The sequence below is a fragment of the Gambusia affinis genome, linkage group LG18, assembly GCF_019740435.1.
Source record: "Gambusia affinis linkage group LG18, SWU_Gaff_1.0, whole genome shotgun sequence".
Taxonomy (NCBI): Eukaryota; Metazoa; Chordata; class Actinopteri; order Cyprinodontiformes; family Poeciliidae; genus Gambusia; species Gambusia affinis.
The window spans coordinates 10,723,424-10,745,677 of NC_057885.1; the positions used below are offsets into that span (position 1 = coordinate 10,723,424).

At 36.0% G+C, this 22,254-nt stretch overlaps 2 protein-coding genes and 1 long non-coding RNA gene across 5 annotated transcripts; all 3 read left to right on the forward strand.

The window, feature by feature from the left end:
- The first annotated feature begins 395 nt into the window (after window positions 1-395).
- On the forward strand, window positions 396-1,943 carry zgc:194655 (uncharacterized protein LOC794380 homolog). Its single transcript, XM_044097249.1, has 2 exons — window positions 396-626; window positions 1,608-1,943. Exons 1-2 carry the CDS (start codon window positions 482-484, stop codon window positions 1,739-1,741), a joined length of 279 nt encoding a protein of 92 aa, XP_043953184.1. The 5' UTR covers window positions 396-481; the 3' UTR covers window positions 1,742-1,943.
- A 1,048-nt stretch (window positions 1,944-2,991) lies between these two features.
- On the forward strand, window positions 2,992-21,819 carry si:ch211-212k18.13 (probable ubiquitin carboxyl-terminal hydrolase creB). Of its 3 annotated transcripts, none has more exons than XM_044097252.1 (12): window positions 2,992-3,094; window positions 3,177-3,244; window positions 5,332-5,434; window positions 5,522-5,655; window positions 5,870-5,940; window positions 6,035-6,160; window positions 17,078-17,173; window positions 17,287-17,418; window positions 17,519-17,650; window positions 17,761-17,801; window positions 18,586-18,623; window positions 18,726-21,819. In XM_044097252.1, exons 2-12 carry the CDS (start codon window positions 3,217-3,219, stop codon window positions 20,387-20,389), a joined length of 2,565 nt encoding a protein of 854 aa, XP_043953187.1. In that variant the 5' UTR covers window positions 2,992-3,094; window positions 3,177-3,216; the 3' UTR covers window positions 20,390-21,819. The 3 variants fall into 3 exon arrangements, with proteins under 3 accessions (XP_043953187.1, XP_043953185.1, XP_043953186.1); XM_044097251.1 differs by lacking the exons at window positions 2,992-3,094; window positions 3,177-3,244; window positions 5,332-5,434; ... (1 more) ...; window positions 5,870-5,940; window positions 6,035-6,160 and adding exons at window positions 12,120-12,230; window positions 12,315-12,384; window positions 15,681-15,783; ... (1 more) ...; window positions 16,219-16,289; window positions 16,384-16,509 and having other exon boundaries at window positions 18,726-21,818; XM_044097250.1 differs by having other exon boundaries at window positions 5,332-5,655.
- On the forward strand, window positions 10,120-11,187 carry LOC122820082. The gene is made up of 2 exons (XR_006368727.1): window positions 10,120-10,773; window positions 10,857-11,187. It is a non-coding gene; the product is annotated as an uncharacterized LOC122820082 (long non-coding RNA).
- Window positions 21,820-22,254: the final 435 nt, after the last annotated feature.

Consider the following 22,254-nt stretch of genomic DNA (forward strand, 5'->3'; position numbering starts at 1 on the left):
TGGAAATAACAGCACAGACTCGTCACGTGATCAAAAAGCAAGGTGATTTCCTGCAATAAATCGTTCCCATAAAATCTTCAACGTATAAAACATAGCAGGACATCGTGTATATGAAGCAATTAGTAGGCTATATGAGTATAAAGCTTCTTTTTCCCCAGATGTACGTAATTTATTTATTCAATTGTTATTATCATCTAAAGCAATACAAATAGGCTATATAGGAGATAAAACAGTGCAGCACTGTGTTGAATGTGCTTTTCAAAATACACCATCTGAAAAACAGCTTGTTGAAATTAGCAGGTCATGTGAGAGAAGATAATCAAAACTGAAAGAATAAAAACAGCAAGAGTCCTGCTTTGTGTAAAACAGAAAATAGAAAGTAAAGACTGGTCTGACGTCAGATCCTGTGACTGTTTGCCCGCATTTCTGTCAGCTGTTGGGACAGAGAGCCAGAAAGGAGCGCAGCGCAGATTGCGGGAAGATGGGGAAAATCTACCAGGTCGTGGTTCATGGGCTGAGAGGAGAGAAGCTGATGATTGACCTCTGCAACACCGAGGAGCAGATGCAGAAAATGACGGTGCGACAGCTGAAGGAAAAGATAGCGGAGAAACTTCCTCAGACCGCAGGTAGGTAAATGAAGAGAAGACTTGACTCGGTAATGGCAGAATCAATTTGGAAGGTGGTAAACTATTCAATATATCTGGTGTATTTTCTCTACGTCTATCTGTCTGCCAGCAGGTCGTAAGCTACTTCTTTTCCAACTTTATCAGCTTTATTGATCGACAGGTTGGGTTAAGTGGCCATGGAAACAGATTAATGCTCGTTTTTGTCAAATAAAGCACGTTGTTAAAGGAGAATACGTTTACCCAATTCAGAGGGACCTCACCCTTAAACAGCAAACGTGTTTTACGAAACGTTGCTTGCAAATCAAAATTGAAAGTAAATTTCGATGGTGACTCGTGTTTTCCCTTGTTGGCTTATCAGTGTTAATGGTAGAGCTCAGTATTAACTCTACCATTAATACTGTTTCAGGTAAATAAATAAATAATCCAACTGATGCGTTTAAAGTGCATCTGCATTGTGTGTAATTTACTAAACCTATTTTCTATTGTCAAAAGTCCAAAACTGCCTGGCAGGTGTTTCTTTTAGGTAAAGGGGGTTTGGAGATGTAAAGTAAAATATGCTGAGTCACTGACAATGTCACCATCTGGACTCTGTTGGTCCTCAGGAATCAATGCAAAGAAAAAGAACTGTAGAAGTAACATTTTATATCAGCAACTTGATACTTTTGAGAATGAAGATCCAGATTAATTATGGTTCAATATTAAACTTTTACGTGTAAATTCCTGCTACGACAACAATACAAAGGTTTAAAAAACTTGCTATCTGATCTTCTTTTATGACCTTTAAAATTAGCTTTAGATTTGAGTTTGGAAATAATTTTGTCTCCTCTGCATATTTTTTACTTTCACTTCTTACCATTGTTCACACAAACAAACAACTCTCCAAAACAAATGTAGGGATTCATCTTGATTACAGAACATGTGTAATATTTGTAAAAATCTATTTTATATCTGTGTGCTCTTTCTTGTTTGTGTTTTTTACAGGAGAGGAGAACCTGCGGCTGATCTTTACGGACAAGCACCTGGAAGGAGACAATACGCTGCTGTCTGAGTACGGGATCCAGCACATGTCCGTCATCCAGCTGGTGATCAAGGTTCCTGGAGGACAGATGGCGTAACTAGGACCATTTGGATCTTCTTCTTTTACTGCCGTTGCTGCTGCCGCCTACTGCAGGGAATCCTGTTCACTCCCGACTCTTGTTTACAAATATGAAAGCTATAATCATTGCCAAAAAAAATTACTGATAATGTTTTTTGTGTATTCACTTCAGATGTTCAAATGTTTTCAACTGTTGCATTAAATAAACATACTTTATGTAATTTGATATCACTTTTCTTGTGCTGACACTTGGACTGTATGCCAAACATAACCATGACTCAGGAAGTATTTATTTCAAGAAAACAGACTAGAGGATCAAAATGTAGTTTTCAGTTTTATGCTACAATATTCTGTCGTTCACTGCTGAATCCAAATCCTATCAGGTGCTATTGTGCACTGATGGAGATGGTGTATTTCACTACTTAAAACAGCCTTAAATAATCTTTCAGAAGCAAAGTTGGTAAGTGCTTTGTAGACATCTTGCTGTAAAACTTCAGATCAATTAGAAATTTAAGACTAAACAAAATGGCAGAGCAACATAATATTACCAGATAAAGCTACATATTTTTTTAAGTTTAATCAGTAATACTTTTATAACAAATTAAGATCATGATTTCTTGGTTTAATGTCAAGTTGCCATAACGAAGACATTTTGAATAATGTCAACTTCGTATTAAAAGTGTCATGATTTACCGAATGACACTTTATGACAACAGTCATAAATATTCATGAAGACTTTCTCATGTCTATGACATGTTGTTATGTTGTTTATGACGGTGTCATGACAGTCTGATTCACAACCCGTCAAATGTGTTACCTTAGATCAAATCACTGTGGTAACCTCATGTTCAAAACTTTAATGCATTCAAAATGCATCGCACATCCTCCACAAAAGTACAGGAAGTTACAATAGTTTAAATATCATGTCCGTCATTTCAGAATCATCTCTGGCGGACTCTTAATAAACTTGTCTCTTTAAGGGAGTCTAAGTATACAGACAGACAGTATATTACTCCAAAGGGCAAGATGTGGTGTTGTAAACGAAATACTATTATATTCCACTCGACATTTTGTCTTAAGCTAAAATAAAACTCGCCGTCATTTCCACGTCTGAATCACAATCTGAGTTTTATAAGAGTTTTAACATGAAATCAAAAAGTTTCGATTATTTCTCTTCTATTTTTTGATGATTTTTGTAATTCAACATGTCCGACCGTCCCTGAATGCAACATAGTGTTGGGCTTAATGAGAAGAGAAACAGAAAGTATTCAGAGCTTTAATTACACGTTAACGTGTAAGAAATGTCCGACAGCGTCTAAAAGAAGTTGGGTTTTTGTATCCAGTGGATGTCAACAAAAGTGTAAATCTCAGGGTAAGTTCTTTGTTTTCTTTTGCGTTTGAGATTTTGCTATCCCGAAATTAGATCTACATTTGAGTTCTCGACTTTGTTGCAGCCTCCACTCCCGATAGGAGGATCACCAGCGGGAAGAAAAAATGAATGGCTGGTGGAAAAAACCTGCAGGTAAAACTTGTTTAATATCCTCAGTAATTATGACAAGAGTAGCCTATAAGTGTCATAATCAAACAAGAGTAGCGTTACTTCACAAATACATTACTCAAGTAAAAGTAAAATATAGCCTAAACAAAAAAATTCCGAATTTAATTTAGTAAGTGTGCAAGGAGATTTAAAATATTAAGTGTTTGAAGATACCATCCAGTTTATTGGCTTGCAATGATGTAATTAAACATAAATCACAGAACACTTTCCCACAAAATAAACACATCAACAAATTCTTTCAATGCAAACTACATCAAATGGTGAAATTTTCTGTATAAATTAATTACCTTCCGAAAATTCAGATGCACAGGGTTGGATAGTACAACCAGAAATTGTACTTAAGTAATAGAACTGTTACATCTATAATACAGTTACTTAAGTAAAAAAAGCAAACAAACATTGTGCAATAAAACAAAAATTCACCATAGTAAATGTAACTCATTACCTTTCACCTCTTATCATAAAATATTTGGCATTGTGTACCTCATAATCCCTGAATTTTATTTTGTCACATTACAACTACTAGGTATTTTGTTGGGAGTTTTGGGAGCTGCGACAGATCAGCACAACTTAGTGTGCAAATGTTAGGTGGAAGGGAAATAATTCATGGCTTTCTAATGTTTGTACAAATAAAACCCTGAATGTGTGCCATGCATTTGGAATCACAAGTAAGCCAACTCTTCGCTGCAGTTACACAGGTATCGTTGTTGTATTCCTACCAACTTTGCAGATCTATAGTCAGATTTTTCCATTCCTCTTTGCAAAACAGCTCCTTCTCACTCAGATTGAATAGAGATGCTTGATGCTTGTTTTGATTCTGGCTGTTATTTAGGATTATTGTTATTGTTGAATTATTGTTACTGTTATTGTTTCCCTGTTGGAAGGTGGTGGCAACAATTGTATGGCAACCTTGGTTCTGTCATTCTGCCTCAGGGCAGCTGTGGCTACAGTATATCTCACCACCATCAGCTTATGAATGTGTGAATGACTGAATGTCGTGTGAAGCGCCTCGGAGTCCCCGGACTCCATAAAGGGCTTTATTATATATAATGCATACTAAATGTGGTGCATTGTTTAAACTGGCAACTCACCAGTTAGAAATGACATCAGACTTATAGACTTAGACATATTTTATTGTCGTTGTACAAAGACACAACAGTGAAATTGGAAATTAAGTGTCGTCACTTGACCACCACAGCACACACACACACACACACGCACGCACACGCACACACACGCACGCACACGCACACACACACACACACACACACACACACACACACAAACACACTTATGGAGCGCTTTTCAAGACACTGAAAGATGGTTTTTATTAAATCAGTCATTACCAGTCATGCACACATGGTGTGTGTGGCGTCTAGTAGCCACAGAGATGAGGCTGCCATGCTACTGCTGCCAGACAAGGTGAGTGAAGTGGATGGGGGTCAAGCCGGTGACCCACCGATTACAGGACAAAATCCTACTGCCGTTGCCACCATCACCAGAAGATGCGGCATCAACTCCTGAGTCAATGCCGCCCCAGTCTGGTTCTCACCTAGCATCTGGATTTATACTGAGATTAAATTGATAGGAAACTATTTACAAGCTGGGTGACTTCTCAAGGCAGATGAGGGCACTGGATTTTATTTCTGGGATTAAGAGTAAATATATATGCAGAGTATTCTTTTTAGATTTGTAATTGTAAAATAATAATAATAATCAAACCATGCTTCATTTTAACCACCATGTCAAAACTGCTCTTTTGTAAAGCTGAACTTTGGCTCTTTCTTAAATACATGTATGATAAATACAGGTGAACAGATCATCGGTGTGGGTATTTCTGGATGACAAGCAGTCAGTCTTTTTCATTATTTTAATATGAACAACAGAATTGACCTCATTCTGATATCAAAGAGTTGTTTCAATGAAAAATAATGACTTGCTATATTATTGCTGTTTTTTTTTTAAATCATTTTATGCAACAGAAGATCTTTGACTAATTTCTGACAGTCAGTTCTGCTATTTCATTGACATTTTCAATCTAAATCCTGCAGAAGCCAAGTACCGCGGCCTGGTCAACTATGGAGCAACATGCTACCTGAACAGTGTTCTGCAGGTTCTGTTCATGACTGAAGATTTCAGAGAAACTGTGACCAGGTTGGTTTTGCAGATTTGTGTATTTACATGTCACAGGGAAATTTTGAAGGACTCTTGTGTATTTGACATTAACTTGTGTTTTTTTAGACTTACCAGTCCCAGAGAGGCCGACATTGATCATCTTCTAAAAGAATTATTTGAAGAATTACAGAAAGGGAGAGTAATTAGGCCCTATTCAGCAGATCCACGTAATATATTAAGAGCACTAGAAGTCAACAATGGTACAGTATGAGATTGATCATGATGAGCCCTTTTTACATTTCATTGTAAAATAATCTGGATAATAATTGTAGTTGTAACTATTGTAATTAATCTGTCTTCAACTTATTATCACAATTAATGATTATGCATTAAAAATAGAACATTGTTTTATCATTTTTGGATTATTTCATCACAGTCAATCAAAAACAATTTGAATATCTTGACTTCCTCCAGTGCATGAACAACAAGATGCAGCAGAATACTTTGAGAGGATCTTAAGGAAAACCAGTGGAGATGCAGCAAAGGTACAATTTCCAGTTGCAAATACTGTTTATAAGACATAAATGTTAATTTATATGCATGTTTATAAATGCATGTTTGTTTGTTTGTGTGTTTAAGATCTTTCATGGACAGCTGAGTCACAGGACCACTTGTTTAAAATGTAAGATACCGACAGACAGTGAAGGTCCGTTCTGGCATCTTCCTCTTGAACTGGAAGATTCACCTGGTGAAAACTACAGCGTGGTGAGAATCTGACAAGTTAATGTTTTACTGTTGTAAAGGGTTAAAGTTCATCGAAACTGACACCTTTGTCACAATAGAACAACATAAAATATAGGATGTTTAGCTTTGAAAAATAAATCAGGAAAAAGTGTAATTTAGTTATATTTATACTCTGGATTTTGGCTTTGAAATCCAAGCTGGTGATATAAAAATAAAGAAACTGACCATTGATGGTTAGCAAATGGATTTAACTGCACCACAGCACATTGTAGGAACGTTTTGCGATGTTTCCTTATCGCAAAGTTTATTATAGATCAGGGCGTTACTTTTAAACTTCCTTATTGCCTGAAAAACTGAACAAAGGACAGCAGTAAATGCACCACTTTACCATCCAAATGCTGGAAATCCATGGAGATGGTTTTAATGGTTTTTAAGAGTGAGCTGTCATTTTCCCTATTTTACTTACAAATAGAAGTTGAAATTAAACTTAATCCAGCCTGGCGTCTTCACAGATCTGATTAAAAAAAATCAATCCTGGGCGTGCCATGGTGGCGTAGTTCGACCCATATTTGGAGGCCTTGAGTCCTCGACTCGGCCGTCGCAGGTTTGACTCCCGGACCCAACGATATTTGCCACATGTCTTTCCCTCTCTCCTTTCCCCTTTCCTGTCAGCCTACTGTCATATAAGGGACACTAGAGCCCACAAAAGAGCCCTACAGGGGTAAAAAAATAAATAAATAAATAATGAAGCCTGATCCAGAATGCTGCTGCTCGTGTTCTCACTAAAACCAGGAAGATAGAGCACATAACACCAGTTTTAAAGTCCCTCCACTTGCTCCCTGTAGCTCAAAGAATAGAGTTTAAAATACTGTTGTTAGTTTATAAATCACTGAATGATTTATCACCACAATACATTAAAGATTTGCTGCTGTTGTATCAACCTTCCAGACCTCTCAGGTTCTGGTTCTGGTCTGGTCTGCATCACCAGAACCAGAACCAAACGAGGAGAAGCGGCATTTAGCATCTATGCACCACAAATCTGGAACAAACTTCCAGAAAACTGTAAAACAGCTGAAACACTGACTTCCTTTAAATCCATCCATCCATCCATCCATTTTCTAATAACTCTTGTCCCTAATGGGGTCGGGAGGGTTGCTGGTGCAATAGGTGGGGTTCACCCTGGACAGGTCGCCAGTCTGTCGCAGGGCAACACAGAAACAAACAGGACAAACAACCATGCACACACACACTCACACCTAGGGAGAATTTAGAGAGACCAATTAACCTGACAGTCATGTTTTTGGACTGTGGGAGGAAGCCGGAGAACCCGGAGAGAACCCACCATGCACAGGGAGAACATGCAAACTCCATGCAGAAAGACTCCGGGCCGGGAATCGAACCCAGGACCTTCTTGCTGCAAGGCAACAGCTCTACCAACTGCACCACTGTGCAGCCCCTTCCTTAAAATCTCAAATTAAAACCCACCTGTTTAGGGTTCCATTTGAAACGTAATCAATTACAAATTTATTGACGGAACTTGACTTAATGTTGTTTTGATTGTTGTTTCTATGTTGCATGACTTTGTGTTTGTTATGATCTAAAGCACTTGCTGCTTAAATGTGGTATACAAATAAAATTTGATTTGATGTTTGATTTTGATTCACATGTAGATATAAACATACTTTCTGTTCTGAGGGTAAAATTCTAGACTACATGTACATTTTTTAGGCTTATGTTTTTGACAGAGGTATCAAATATTACCATATGTGATAAATGCTTGTCTCAACATATAACTTGGTAAAATCAGTTTAAATTTTTTTTTCTTTTAGCTGTTAAGTGTTTCTTGTTGAGTGTTTTGTTCTAGACATAAATCCAGTTTCATGTCTTTTAGGAGAACGGCATCAATAAGTTTTTCACAGAGACAGAATTCAATGGAGATAACCAGATGTACTGTGAAATCTGTGATACTAAAGTTGACGCCAACAGAGTGAGTGAATATTAGAAATGATCAGATTTTTTGATGCCTGATGAAATAATTGAAATACAGCAATATTTTAGGAATATTTTTAATAACTATGTCTATCTGTTTTATCCTCCAGAAATATGTAATAACTCATCATCCAGATGTTTTGATTCTGATGCTGAAGAGGTTTGACTTCAGCTATCAGTGGATGTCTTACATCAAAATCCACTGTAATGCTGATGTTCCTCACACCATCAGGATACCAGAGGTAAAAAAAAATACAATATATTTTATTCAGAACTGGTCATAAAGAGGAATCGTTGTTTTGTCTTTCTTTATTTTGATGAATGTACTTGTATGTTGATCAGAATCAGATATATGAGCTTTATGCAGTCGTGGAGCATTTTGGTGATCTGAGAGGAGGACATTACTGGGCAGTGATCAAGTCCAGGGATGAAGGAGACCAATGGTTCGTCTTTAATGACTCCTCAGTCACAAAGGTAAGACTAGGAAAAGCTTTTTTTTGATATTGTCAGAAAATTATGTTCAACATTCAAGTTGTGAAAAATGCATTAAAAGAAAAATAACAATCAAATAATTTATTTGCTTTTTCTTTCTGTCAGCTTGATAAAAGTCCTTTTTCTGACAATGTGAACATTGCACAGTAAGTGAAGAGAGATAATTGTTTTAATTAAACTGCACAAGAAGTAGGTTGTTTTGACACATTTCAGATTTGTTTCATTTATTCTTTACAGATGCAATAAGACCTAGGGAAGGACTAGAGTTATAGATCAGTCCAATGCTGTTGACCAAATCTAGACAAACTTTCTGCCTATTTAATTGGTTGAATAAAATAGTTTTCTTTCATTCATTTCTTCTTCTAGGTCCAGAGAAGCTTATCTTCTATTCTATAGAAAAAAAGGTGAGAATCAGTTTATCATTCTGAATTAAATTTTTCCAAGATTTAAAAAGTGTATTTGATTAATTGAAAGAATGTATTATTACTTATTTAAAATGTTTTGTGCTATAGTTGCAGATTATCCCATCAGTGACCCGTGTTCAGTCAGAGATTACAACCCAAACATCATTCAGGACCAAGGTCCAAAGGAGGAGAATCTGCAGCCGGGTGATGAAGCAGAAACTTTTAATGGGAATATTTCTGATGAGGAGGGAAAAATTGATCACATATCCACTGTAGCAAAGCCTGAAAAGAGAGAAATAAATGAGGCAGAAGAGATTAATCAAGATGAACAAAAATTACATGAAGAACAAACAGGCAGAGAGAAACAACCTGAAATGTTGAGTCAGGATGAGACAAAATATCCTCAAGACACAACAATGGAGGATCTAGAGGAGCAGGAGGAAAACAGACATCAGATCAGTTGGGAAGATCAAAATCAGGGTCTAATTGCTGGAGAACCAGAACCAATTAATATTGGAAATATGCAGACAGACATTAATCATGATGTAGACGGTGCTGGACCTGCAGCATTAGAGAGACAGAAAAACCTCTGGGAACAGCAGGAATCACCAGAGGACAGAACAGATGAAGTGAGGAGGAAACAAGAGACAGAAAACAGCAACAAACTGATCAGAACATCAGAGGAAACAGGAGCTGATGAAAACAACAAACTGTTGCAAAGTGAAAATATGAGATATAATCAAAATGAAGCGGAAAGAGCTGAAGAAAATGAACTAGAAGAAAATGAACAGATTGGTGAGGAGGTCAGTCATTTGAAAGAAAACGTTTCTGCACAGGATCCTGAGAGTAAAGGATTCAGTAAAATATCACAAAGATTATTAACTCCAAATGAGCCAAATATTGATGATAATCATCAAAAGAGAAATGAAATGACAGACGATGCTTCTAAAACACAAGAAACAGAGGATGTTAATGAAACTAATGTTCATCAAGACAGGCCAAAGGTAGATGAAGGTGGAAAAGGCAAACAAAAGAGTCAGATAACAGGAAAGAGAAACAGATCAAATCAAGGAAAGAAAGAAAATCAAGGTAACTCTGACAGGACAGGAGAGGATCAAGTGGCAGCGTATTCTGACAGTCCTGAGCCTTACTATGATGAAAGTGAAGAAGTCATAAAGAAGAAACTCACTAAACAAATGGTCCAAACTAGTCATGGTACACAAAACGAACTTGATTTGAAGAAAACCAAAAAAAAAACAAATTATAAGATGGCAGCAACACTGACAGGAAACCAGCAGGATGATAGAGACGAAGAAACAGGACTAGAAAACTTTCAGAGTTACAGAAATAAAGGGTCAAAGGGCGATGAGGTCAGGAGACAAGGTTCAAATCAGGCTGCATTTGAGCACAAAACCACAAAAGTAGATATCAGGGAGTTTTCTCCTGGTGGTAAAGGTAAAACATTAATGATAAAAACAATTACTGAGGAAATCACAACTGTTAACAACAGCAACAACAGAAAATCAATAAACAATGAAGGAAATGTTGACTGTGACTTGGAGGATGGTGTATCAGTTTCTGCAAAAGAAAAGATGACAATCCTCTCTGAACCTCTTTTACGTGACCAACAAAATCCCACATCGAAGGAAATCACCAGAGGAGCAAAAGAAGACGAATACAGGATGAACATTTCCCCTGAGACTGATCTGGAAGCACAACAAGCAAGACATGATAAGAAGAAACGTTCATGTAGGTGCACCTGTGTGATTCAGTGAGCACAAAGGAAGGAAGCAACAAAAAAATGTGACACTTCTTTGTTTTTTTATTTCTAGGATATGAAAAACGCAAATCAGGAATCAAATGAAAAGACATCAAATGTGTTTTAATAGCAGTCATTGTTTGCTGCTCCTTAAGTTTTCCTGAAGGCCTTTATAAGTCTGGAGACAAGAAATTACAAAGAGATACAGTGAAAGGTTGTTGTTGTTTTTTTGTTTTTTTTTTACAAAGCTTGTAAATAATATCAGCTAAATTTAATGTTTTTCATAAATTCTCTTTGGCTTGTTTGTTTTATCTGTCAATGTTAACATTTGTGCTCTTTTTCTATTTTAACTTTGATTTCTAGTATTGTGTTCTGCAATAAATTGTGTAAAAAAAAACCTAACAGATCAGTTTCTTTTTTTATTAAATGTCCGAGTTGTTTTCTACAAAACAGCTACAACAAATCAATAGAAAACATGACAAATACAGACTATTGTTTTGATCATCCCTGACATTTGAACAGTTGTGGTCAAATATTTGACATGTGATGCAACACCTGCAATAATTATTTAAAAACTGATACAGAATATTTTATCTTAATTTTTATGTATTTTCCAGTGTTGGACAAAGTACTCAGCTATAGTACTTGAATAAAAGTATTGATACTTATGGTCAAATATTACGCAACTACAAGTAAAAATTGCTCCCTCAAAACTTTACTCAAGTTAAAGTACTGAATAACTTACTTTTGAAAATACTTAAGTAGTGAAAGGTACACATATTTTAAAAAAACTTAAGTATTCAAAAGTTCAAATTATATTTGTATTATCTCTACGTTACTGTATTGTTTTTGCAGTGGTTTTAAAGAACTTTCTTAGTTGCTGAAACCACCTGATGATATATTGACATGTTGAACCACTCTGCTACAAAAAGTCTGCACCACCTATAAAAACGTCAGCAAAAAATGTCAGCTATTTAAATTATATATTTTTTTTAATTAATAGTACTGTCACCATATAAAACCAGCAACAGTGAAAGCTATGCTCAGCCCAGAGGAATGACAACCTTCCTAGAGATGTGATTGCGTCGAAAGACCAAAAAGTTTTTATAAAATAAAATAAAAACTGAATTCTACTCAATTTCCATTTAATTTAGTCCAAAATGTCACTTTTAGTGGCCTTTCGAGAAAGTTTGTCAAACTGTTTACAGAGGGAAACACCGTCTGTGTATCAACGTTTTGACACGATTTCAACGAGCTGTTTTTTTTCTTTTTTAAATTATTTTTAAAATGCAAAATGTCCGAAGGCACGTGAATGTAACATGATCACAGCATAACACTTTAGAAGAGAAAGAGAAAGTGTTCAGAAAAACAAAGTACTCCGAAGATTGAGCGACTAAAAGAAGTTGGGGTTTTTGCTTCCGGTGGAGGTCAAAGTTTTAATATTAAGGTACGTTCATTGTTTTCTTCCGCCTTTGATTGTTTTTTTATATCTCAAATTAGAACTGCTCTTGACACATTGATTTTGTCGCAGCTGCGCCACTGCAGATGAGCCGATCGCCAGGGAGAAGAAAAAATGAGCGGCTGGTGGAAAAAACCTGCAGGTAAAACCTCCTTCATGTTCTGAGTAATAATTATTGCAAGAAAAGAGAAGTGCTGTAATCAAACAAGAGTAGCGTTACTTCACTAATATGATACTGCAGTAGACGTAAAAAGCGTCAACAAAAGTTGTCCACATAAAACGAAGTCAGTATTAAGCAAATGTGAAAGGAGATTTAAAGCACCAAGTGTTTGAATGTAATGTCCGATTTATTTGTTTGAGATTATGTAACTTGACATAATATAAAATCAGAGAATACTATTCATTCTGTGGTATTTCAAATAATGTAAATTTTAAAAATGACCCCCCCCCCCAAAAAAATGCATTTTTACAATAAATAAGCCAAAAAAAAAAAAAAGTCAAAACATAAATGTATCTTTTTCCCACAAAATAACATATATACCAATACAAATAATGCAAACTGCATTTAGCGGAGACATTACCCTCCTAAAATTTCTGCAACTTAGATACCATCAGGCTTTTGGCTGCTTCTCTGATGCTCTTCTTTCCTGACCCATCAGGTGACATCAAGTTTGCAGCTGTTCCATATTCTTTCCATTTTTAGATGATGAATTTAACTGAGCTCATTGAGACGTTCAAATCCTAAGATGTTTTATTTGATAACTTTGTATACATGTTCTTAAACCACATGATAATTTGTCTACCAATAATATTTTTCTGCTGTTTAACTCAAATACTTTATATATAGCTATTCATCGGATTAAAACAATTGTTACGACCCGTTTAGGGGTGGCCAGATCATAACATGAAAGGTCCCTCCTCGTCCCATCCCAAGCAGCCAACACAGACCAAGTTAAATATTTTATAGTGAGATTTATTGATGTATATGTATATGTGTTTGATTTAAATTTAACAAAATGGAGTAATAACTTCAGAATGAGCTAATGCCAAAACCACAAACAAAAGAAACTGTCTGAATAATAATCAACTTACCTAACTGAAAATAAATAAACCAAATGACAAAAACTTACCTCCCTAACTAACAAAACAGAAAAGAACTAAGGTAACATAAATGGTAGTGATGTTACGTGATGAGCCTAGGCTTCGAGGCGTGTGTCGAGTAATGGAGGGGGCGTTTCCGTAAAGCGCGTATCGAGGCTTGCTTCATTTAGGGGAGGAGCCGAAAACGATGACGTCCGAAGCCTCGCTGCCCGGCTGTACCACGTGACTGCTTCGGGAAGTGGCTCAGATTTTGGCGCGGGGTTTATAAACCCCACAGGCTCCATTCAAAATGTGGGTTGTTGTAGTCGAGTTGCGGTCAGTTGAGAGAGTGGATAGAGTTTTGATAGTTTGGATTGTGGTTATTTAGTTTGAGACAGGTAGGGAGAATAAATAAATAAACACTACAACTTCCCCCACCCAATAGGGCAGTTTCACTAGGAAGTCATAGGAAAGCACGGGCCGCCGCACGTCGTCCACAACTCCTCGTCCTCTGAGAGAGAGAGAGAGAGAGAGAGAGAGAGAGACAGAAACAGAGACAGAGAGACACAGATACAGAAAGGGGGAGAGAAAAAAGACACAGGCAAAGAGAGAGAGAAAGATATATAGATCTAGAGATAGAGAGAAACAGAAAAATAAAAAATAGATATTTACAGAGAGAAAGAGATAGATACATACAGACAGAAAAAGAGAGAGAGAGAGAAAGATATATAGAGATAGAGAGAAAAAATATATATATACAGAGAGAGAGGGAGACACAGAGAAAGGAAAAAAGAGAAAATCCTATCCTGTCCCACAGCTATCCTATTTTTAATTTTAATTTTAATTCTAATATTAAGGATACGTGAGTTTTCACCACTTGATTTAACTTGAGTTACCTTGAACTCCAATACCATCATCACACACATCATAAGCAGATTTGCTCTGGAAAAATGAATTTTTCCCCCCTTCCCCCTTTATTTATTTTTCTGGGATTAATATTTAATGTTTTTAGACTTTATTATTTCAGGACTTATAATTGGGTTATTTATTTAATTTGAGCTTTTTACTAATAATCTCACTATTATAAATAGGATTGGTTAGTTAGTTTTAAAGTTCTTAATTTTTATATTAGGATTTTTAAGATAGCTGTGGGACAGGAAAGGATTGTTTTGTATATATATTTCTCTCTATCTCTATACATCTCTTTCTCTCTCTTTGTCTCTTTTTTTCTTCACCTTTTGTGAAGTCATTCCCAAGAGCCATAATAGACAAAAATTCAATTCATCACACGTGTTAAGATACAGCTGGTTGTGATTATACACCTGGCCAGTAGGTGGTTTCGTGTGCACATGAAGCCTCAAGAAATGAACCCTTTCTCGAACCAGTTGGCTCAAGTGGTTCAATGCCTCATGAGGCTTCATCTCACCATCACTAATAAATGGCAGCTCACTCCTACAAACTCCCAACCAAGAGGGTTAACAAACAAAACAAACAGTGTGGCCGGTTGAAACGAGCCGAGGAGGGATCCGTCAAGAAGTCGTCTGCAGCTTTTATATACGTCACATCCGGGAAGCCACCAATCGGACGTTCTCCGTCGTCCTCCAGGCACCAATCAGAAACAGGCACCTGCACACTCATTTGCATAATGAAGTTACACGACCCCAGTCATAACACAATCATTTTAATTTTTATGCTATGAACAACAGACTTTGGGACCACATCAAAATATCTTTACATTGATATCAAATAGATGAACTTGTGATGTTTGGGTTTGGTTGAAGTTTACGTGTAAGCAGAGAGGTGGAGGTGTTGAATAGATGGTGAAGGTTTAATGAAAAATGATGATTAAACATAAATGTATAGCTGAGACACAAAACAGGAACAACATTAAGAACAGGGTAAAATGGAAGCATGATGGGGGTAAAAGGAGGAACCAGTGAGGAATGAGAAAAGAAACAAAATCTGAAGTTTGGCAGACATGATCTCTAAAAACATCAAGAGTTGAGGTGGAAAAGAGAGAAAAACACAGCAGGATGATAAGGACACATCAGTCTCTCACTCCTGTCCACGTCTTCTTCTGATCAGCAATATTTCTGCTCCTGTTGACACGGATGAGAGCAGCTGACTCAGTACCAGCTAAGAGAGAGAAATGGGAAGAACAACCACAAGTATTTTACTGTTCTAGACAAAAACATGCAGTAAAGTCTGATTTTATAGGCAGTTATTCACGACTGGAGCAACACTAAACTTCTCTAAATAAATATAAAGTATTACAAAAATAACAGATAAATCTGACAGATGGTAGATTTAGTAATCTTACCTGAAATTTAATTTATATTTTCAATCTAAATCCTCCAGAAGCTAAGTACCGCGGCCTGGTCAACTATGGAGCAACAGACTACCTGAACAGTGTTCTGCAGGTTCTGTTCATGACCGAAGATTTCAGAGAAACTGTGACCAGGTTGGTTTTGCAGATTTGTGTATTTACATGTCATGGGGAAATTTTGAAGGACTCTTGTGTATTTGACATTAACTTGTGTTTTTTTAGACTTACCAGTCCCAGAGAGGCCGACATTGATCATCTTCTAAAAGAATTATTTGAAGAATTACAGAAAGGGACAGTATATTGGTCCTATTCAGCAGATCCACGTAATATATTGAGAGCACTAGATGTCAACAATGGTACAGTATGAAATTGATCATGATGAGCCCTTTTTACATTTCATTGTAAAATAATCTGGATAATAATTGTAGTTGTAACTATTGTAATTAATCTGTCTTCAACTTATTATCACAGTTAATGATTATGAATTAAAAATAGAACATTGTTTTATCATTTTTGGATTATTTCATCACAGTCAATCAAAAACAATTTGAATGTCTTGACTTCCTCCAGTGCATGAACAACAAGATGCAGCAGAATACTTTGAGAGGATCTTAAGGAAAACCAGTGGAGATGCAGCAAAGGTACAATTTCCAGTTGCAAATACTGTTTATAAGGCATAAATGTTAATTTATATGCATGTTTATAAATGAATGTTTGTTTGTTTGTGTGTTTAAGATCTTTCATGGAGGGCTGAGTCACAGGACCACTTGTTTAAAATGTGAGACAGTGACTGACAGTGAAGGTCCGTTCTGGCATCTTCCTCTTGAACTTGAAGATTCACCTGGTGAAAACTACAGCGTGGTGAGAATCTGACAAGTTAATGTTTTACTGTTGTAAAGGGTCAAAGTTCAACGTAACTGACACCTTCATCACAATAGAACAACATAAAATATAGGATGTTTAATTTTGAAAAATAAATCAGGAAAGAAGTGTAACCTTAAAATCTCAAATTAAAACCGACCTGTTTAGGATTCTATTTGAAATGTAATCAATTACAAATTTATTGATGGAACTTGACTTAATGTTGTGTTTTGATTGTTGTTTCTATGTTGCATGACTTTGTGTTTGTTATGATCTAAAGCACTTGCTGTTTAAATGTGGTATACAAATAAAATTTGATTTGATTTTTGATTTTGATTCACATGTAGATATAAACATACTTTCTGTTCTGTGGGTAAAACTCTAGACTACATGTACATTTTTTAAGCTTAAGTTTTTGACAGAGGTATCAAATATTACAAAATGTGATAAATGCTTGTCTCAACATATAACTTGGTAAAATCAGTTAAAATCTTTTTTTCTTTTAGCTGTTAAGTGTTTCTTGTTGAGAGTTTTGTTCTAGACATAAATTCAGTTTCATGTCTTTTAGGAAAACGGCATCAATAAGTTTTTCACAGAGACAGAATTCAATGGAGATAACCAGATGTACTGTGAAACCTGTGATGCTAAAGTTGACGCCAACAGAGTGAGTGAATATTAGAAATGATCAGATTTTTTTGATGCCTGATGAAATAATTGAAATACAGCAATATTTTAGGAATATTTTTAATAACTATGTCTATATGTTTTGTCCTCCAGAAATATGTAATAACTCATCATCCAGATGTTTTGATTCTGATGCTGAAGAGGTTTGACTTCAGCTATCAGTGGATGTCTTACATCAAAATCCACTGTAATGCTGATGTTCCTCACACCATCAGGATACCAGAGGTAAAAAAATATCCAATGTATTTTATTTAGAACTGGTCATAATGAGGAATAGTTGTTTTGTTTTTCTTTATTTTGATGAATGTACTTGTATGTTGATCAGAATCAGACATATGAGCTTTATGCAGTCGTGGAGCATTTTGGTGATTTAAGAGGAGGACATTATCAGGCAGTGATCAAGTCCAGGGATGAAGGAGATCAATGGTTCGTCTTTGATGACTCCTCGGTCATGAAGGTAAAACCTTTTAAAGCTTTTTTTTATTATCAAAGAACATTCAAGTTGTAAAAAATGTATTAAAGGGAAAATAAAAGTCATATAAATCCTTTGCTTTTTCCTTCTATCAGCTTGGCAGAAATCCTTTCCCTGACAATGAGAACGTTGTACCGTAAGTGTTGAAGAGAAATGACTGTTGTTTTAATTATACTGCACAAAAGATCCCATCACAGATTTTCACCTTTTCATTTTCTTGGCTTTGCAAACCTTTTTCCATGAAGTGAATTAAAGGATCACCTGAGATCAAATTGGACTTCAACACAATTTAACTCAGGCTTCTTTCACCAACAAAACATCAAAATGTTCACAGACATTTCTGAAAAATCTCAAATACACTCAGTTATTTAAGTATGTTGTTTCTTTGACACATTTCAGATTTGCTTCATTCCTTGTTTAGAGATGAAATAAGACATCAGGAAGGACTAGAGATAAAGATCACTCTGTTGACCGGCGATAGACATAAGCTGCTATAATTTCCTTTCTAAAGCCACCAGGCAGCTATATTATCTCTCCATGATGTTCTCTTAGCACCCCATACTTAATGTTTGAGGTGCTGAATTAAAGCAGCACCTCAAAATACTGAGCAGTGAAACACTAATCATGTATATGGTGTCCTAATTTGTTCCTGACCTGAAATTGTTTTTATATTTAATGTGGTTTTGATATCTTGTTGCTCAAATTGCTTAATAACACAGTAAAACATTTGATGCAAAAGAAAACAAAATACTGCTGCTCCACTACATTGTGCTGCAAACTCTGAGTTATGTTTGTTTATGATGAAATTGTCAAAACCTTTAGTGGGATTATTACTAGTGTTTAGGGTGGATGGTTGCAATTTAGTGGTTTAGTTAATTGGTTGAATAAAATAGTTTTCTTTCATTCATTTCTTCTTCTAGGTCCAGAGAAGCTTATCTTTTATTCTATAGAAAGAAAGGTGAGAATCAGTTTATCATTCTGAATTAAATTTCGCCAAGATTTAAAAAGTGTATTTGATTAATTGAAAGAACGTCTATATTTAAAATGTTTTGTGTTATAGTTGCAGATTGTCCCATCAGTGACCCGTGTTCAGTCAGAGATTACAACACAAACATCATTCAGGACCAAAGTCTAAAGGAGGAGAATCTGCAGCCGGGTGATGAAACAGAAACTTTTAATGGGAATATTTCTGATGAGGAGGGAAAAACTGATCACATATCCACTGAAGCAAAGCCTGAAAAGAGAGAAATAAATGAGTCAGAAGAGATTAATCAAGATGAACAAAAATTACATGAAGAACAAACAGGCAGAGAGAAACAACCTGAAATGTTGAGTCAGGATGAGACAAAATATTCTCAAGACATAACAATGGAGGATCTAGAGGAGCAGGAGGAAAACAGACATCAGATCAGTTGGGAAGATCAAAATCAGGGTCTAATTGCTGGAGAACCAGAACCAATTAATATTGGAAATATGCAGACAGACATTAATCATGATGTAGACGGTGCTGGACCTGCAGCATTAGAGAGACAGAAAAACCTCTGGGAACAGCAAGAATCACCAGAGGACAGAACAGATGAAGTGAGGAGGAAACAAGAGACAGAAAACAGCAACAAACTGATCAGAACATCAGAGGAAACAGGAGCTGATGAAAACAACAAACTGTTGCCAAGTGAAAATATGAGATATGATCTTAATGTAACAGAAAGTGCTGAAGAAAATGAACTAGAAGAAAATGAACAGATTGGCAAAGAAGTCAGGCATTTGATAGAAAACCTTTCTGCACAGCATCCTGAGAGTAAAGGATTCAGTAAAATATCACAAAGATTATTAACTCCAAATGAGCCAAATATTGATGATAATCACCAAAAGAGAAATGAAATGACAGACGATGCTTCTAAAACACAAGAAACAGAGGATGTTAATAAAACTAATGTTCATCAAGACTGGCCAAAGGTAGATGAAGGTGGAAAAAGCAAACAGAACAGTCAAAAATCAGGAAAGGGAAATAGATCAGATGAAGGAAAGAAAGAAAATCAAGATAACACTCAAGTGGCAGTGTATTCTGACAGTCCTGAGCCTTACTATGATGAAAATGAAGGAGTCATAAAGAAGAAACACACTAAACAAATGGTCCAAACTAGTCATGATACACAAAACAAACTTGATTTGAAGAAAACCAGAAAAAATACAAGTATTAAGATGGCAGCAACACTGACAGGAAACCAGGAGGATGATAGAGACGAAGAAACAAGACAAGAAAACTTTCAGAGTTACAGAAATAAAGGGTCAAGGGGCGATGAGGTCAGGAGACAAGGTTCAAATCAGGCTGCATTTGAGCACAAAACCACAAAAGTAGATATCAGGGAGTTTTCTCCTGGTGGTAAAGGTAAAACTAAATTAATGATAAAAACAATTACTGAGGAAATCACAACTGTTAACAACAGCAACAACAGAAAATCAATAAACAATGAAGGAAATGTTGACTGTGACTTGGAGGATGGTGTATCAGTTTCTGCAAAAGAAGAGACGACAATCCTCTCTGAACCTCTTTTACGTGACCAAAATCCCACATCGAAGGAAATCACCAGAGGAGCAAAAGAAGACGAATACAGGATGAACATTTCCCCTGAGACTGATCTGGAAGCAGAACCAAAAAGATATGATATGAAGAAGAAACATTCAGATGAGTCCACAAAGGAAGGAAGCAACGAAGAAAAGTGATATATCTGCTTCTGTCTCCAGAGAAATCTTTATAAACTCAAATTTAATGAAAGTAATATCTAATTTAATTAATGCTATAGGGGAATTAAATGTTGTTATTTCATGTTCTTCAAAGAGTCATTGTAGATAATGATGACTGTTGACAGGAAAGATCTCTTGTAGCAGTCTGTATTACAGTGAATTTGTAGAAGCCTCTGACTGAAGAGTCTCTGTTTTCTCAAGACAGTCTCATGAAGATGGTTCCCCACCTGGAACTGGTAGCTTTTCAGAAAACGCAAGATTTCTTACTCTCAGTAGTTGATGTCCTCCTTTGGTCTGCCATGTTGTTAATACTAACGTATACAGCCTTGAACTTATTGAGATATAAGGGCCGGCCCTAAGTATTAAGCGTAATTTGCAACTTTTGAATAAGGAGGAACCAAAAGTGTTGCAAAGTATGCTAATGCCTTGAGGCGCATGTGACATTAAAGTCTGCAATGGAAATGCTGACAAATGTGACATTTGCAAAAATATGAAGGTGCATGAATAACTAGCAGCGACATAATTTATTTTAGTTTTGTGCTGGAAAATGGAAACTGAATTTCATGTGCATTTGTGCCACCTACTGGGCTTGTTAGTGTGCATCAGACTTACTGGTCAGTCTAGAGATGACAGAACTAAGAATGTTATTTTCTAAGTCCCGAATTATAAACAAAACTTTTTTGTTATTAATTCATAGAAACCAATACATAAATTGCATAAAGCCAGTTCTTGTAATGTATGCACTTGACTGGAATCTGTATGATTCAGCTGATTTTGATTCGAATTGACTTTTTACTGTTGTGAATTGATTCAAAGTGAATAAAACAGTGAAATAAAAATATTGTAGCCTCACAGGACTGAATAAAAACATAAAGGGTGACCTTTAGTAATCAGATCAAACACTGTCCCTTTACAATTTTTGATATTTTGTGTTGTAAGATGTATCTTCAGGACTTTCAGGCTAATATTTTCTATTAACACGTCTTGCCCATGGCGGTAAACATTAATCTTGCATATCACACCACCTTCAGGGAAATCACCATAAATTTCCAAAGTCTTATCTCTTAACTTTCTCCTGGCAGCTGAAGGAAGCTGCATGACTAAATGATTGTGGCTGCTGGTTTCTGCTGCTCTCACTCTGGACGCATCAGATGTGATCCGACAAGCAAACAGAAACCATTTTGGTTACACAACAACAAAACCCGGCGAGTTAGGTAGTTTCCAGTAATCGTTTGGTTGGTGCCAAATGAAGACAGTTCCAATAAGGAAATACATGTTAGAGGAAGTAAAGCAGCCTGCTTGTGCCAAATTTAACATTTTCTTGCCTGTAAGGAAGTTTTGTCTTCCAGATAGTTTTTACCTTTGAGCTTAAGAAAGTTTTCCAACTTGGGGAAATTTCCTTCTTTGTGAATTTCCAACTTATAACATTCAAGTTTATGGGTTAGGGTTAAGTATAATAATAATAAGAAGAATAATAAGAATAATAATGGAAAGTTTTACATGCACTTTGCTCAATAAGATTTTTTTCTTTTTAGTATTTGCAATATAAGTTTTATCTCACCTCTGCATGAAAGGTGAAACTTCTTCAAGAAATAAGTGAAGTTCAGTATCTTTCAACATAAGCCCCTTATAATGAGGTTTAATGGCTTTATTTTACTCATCTGTTCATTTTAATGCAGAATTGAAATGCATAATAAAATGATTCACTATTACTTGCTTAATCCAGGTTATGTGCTCTTCTTTTCTAACATATTTATTGGTTGAGTTGCTTTAACTTGACTCAGTCTGCCAAGTCAAACAAACAGCCGTTGTTGTTTGAAGTCAAGGAAAGGCTGGGATGGCCC

Excerpts from the sequence above, each read along its gene's own strand:
- zgc:194655 (XM_044097249.1), top strand. The coding sequence starts at position 482 with ATGGGGAAAATCTACCAGGTCGTGGTTCATGGGCTGAGAGGAGAGAAG. Across the intron at positions 627-1,607 it reads GAAACTTCCTCAGACCGCAG|GAGAGGAGAACCTGCGGCTG; the intron begins GTAGGTAAATGA and ends TGTTTTTTACAG.
- si:ch211-212k18.13 (XM_044097250.1), top strand. The coding sequence starts at position 3,217 with ATGAATGGCTGGTGGAAAAAACCTGCAG. Across the intron at positions 5,941-6,034 it reads CCAGTGGAGATGCAGCAAAG|ATCTTTCATGGACAGCTGAG; the intron begins GTACAATTTCCA and ends TGTGTGTTTAAG. Across the intron at positions 6,161-17,077 it reads CTGGTGAAAACTACAGCGTG|GAAAACGGCATCAATAAGTT; the intron begins GTGAGAATCTGA and ends CATGTCTTTTAG.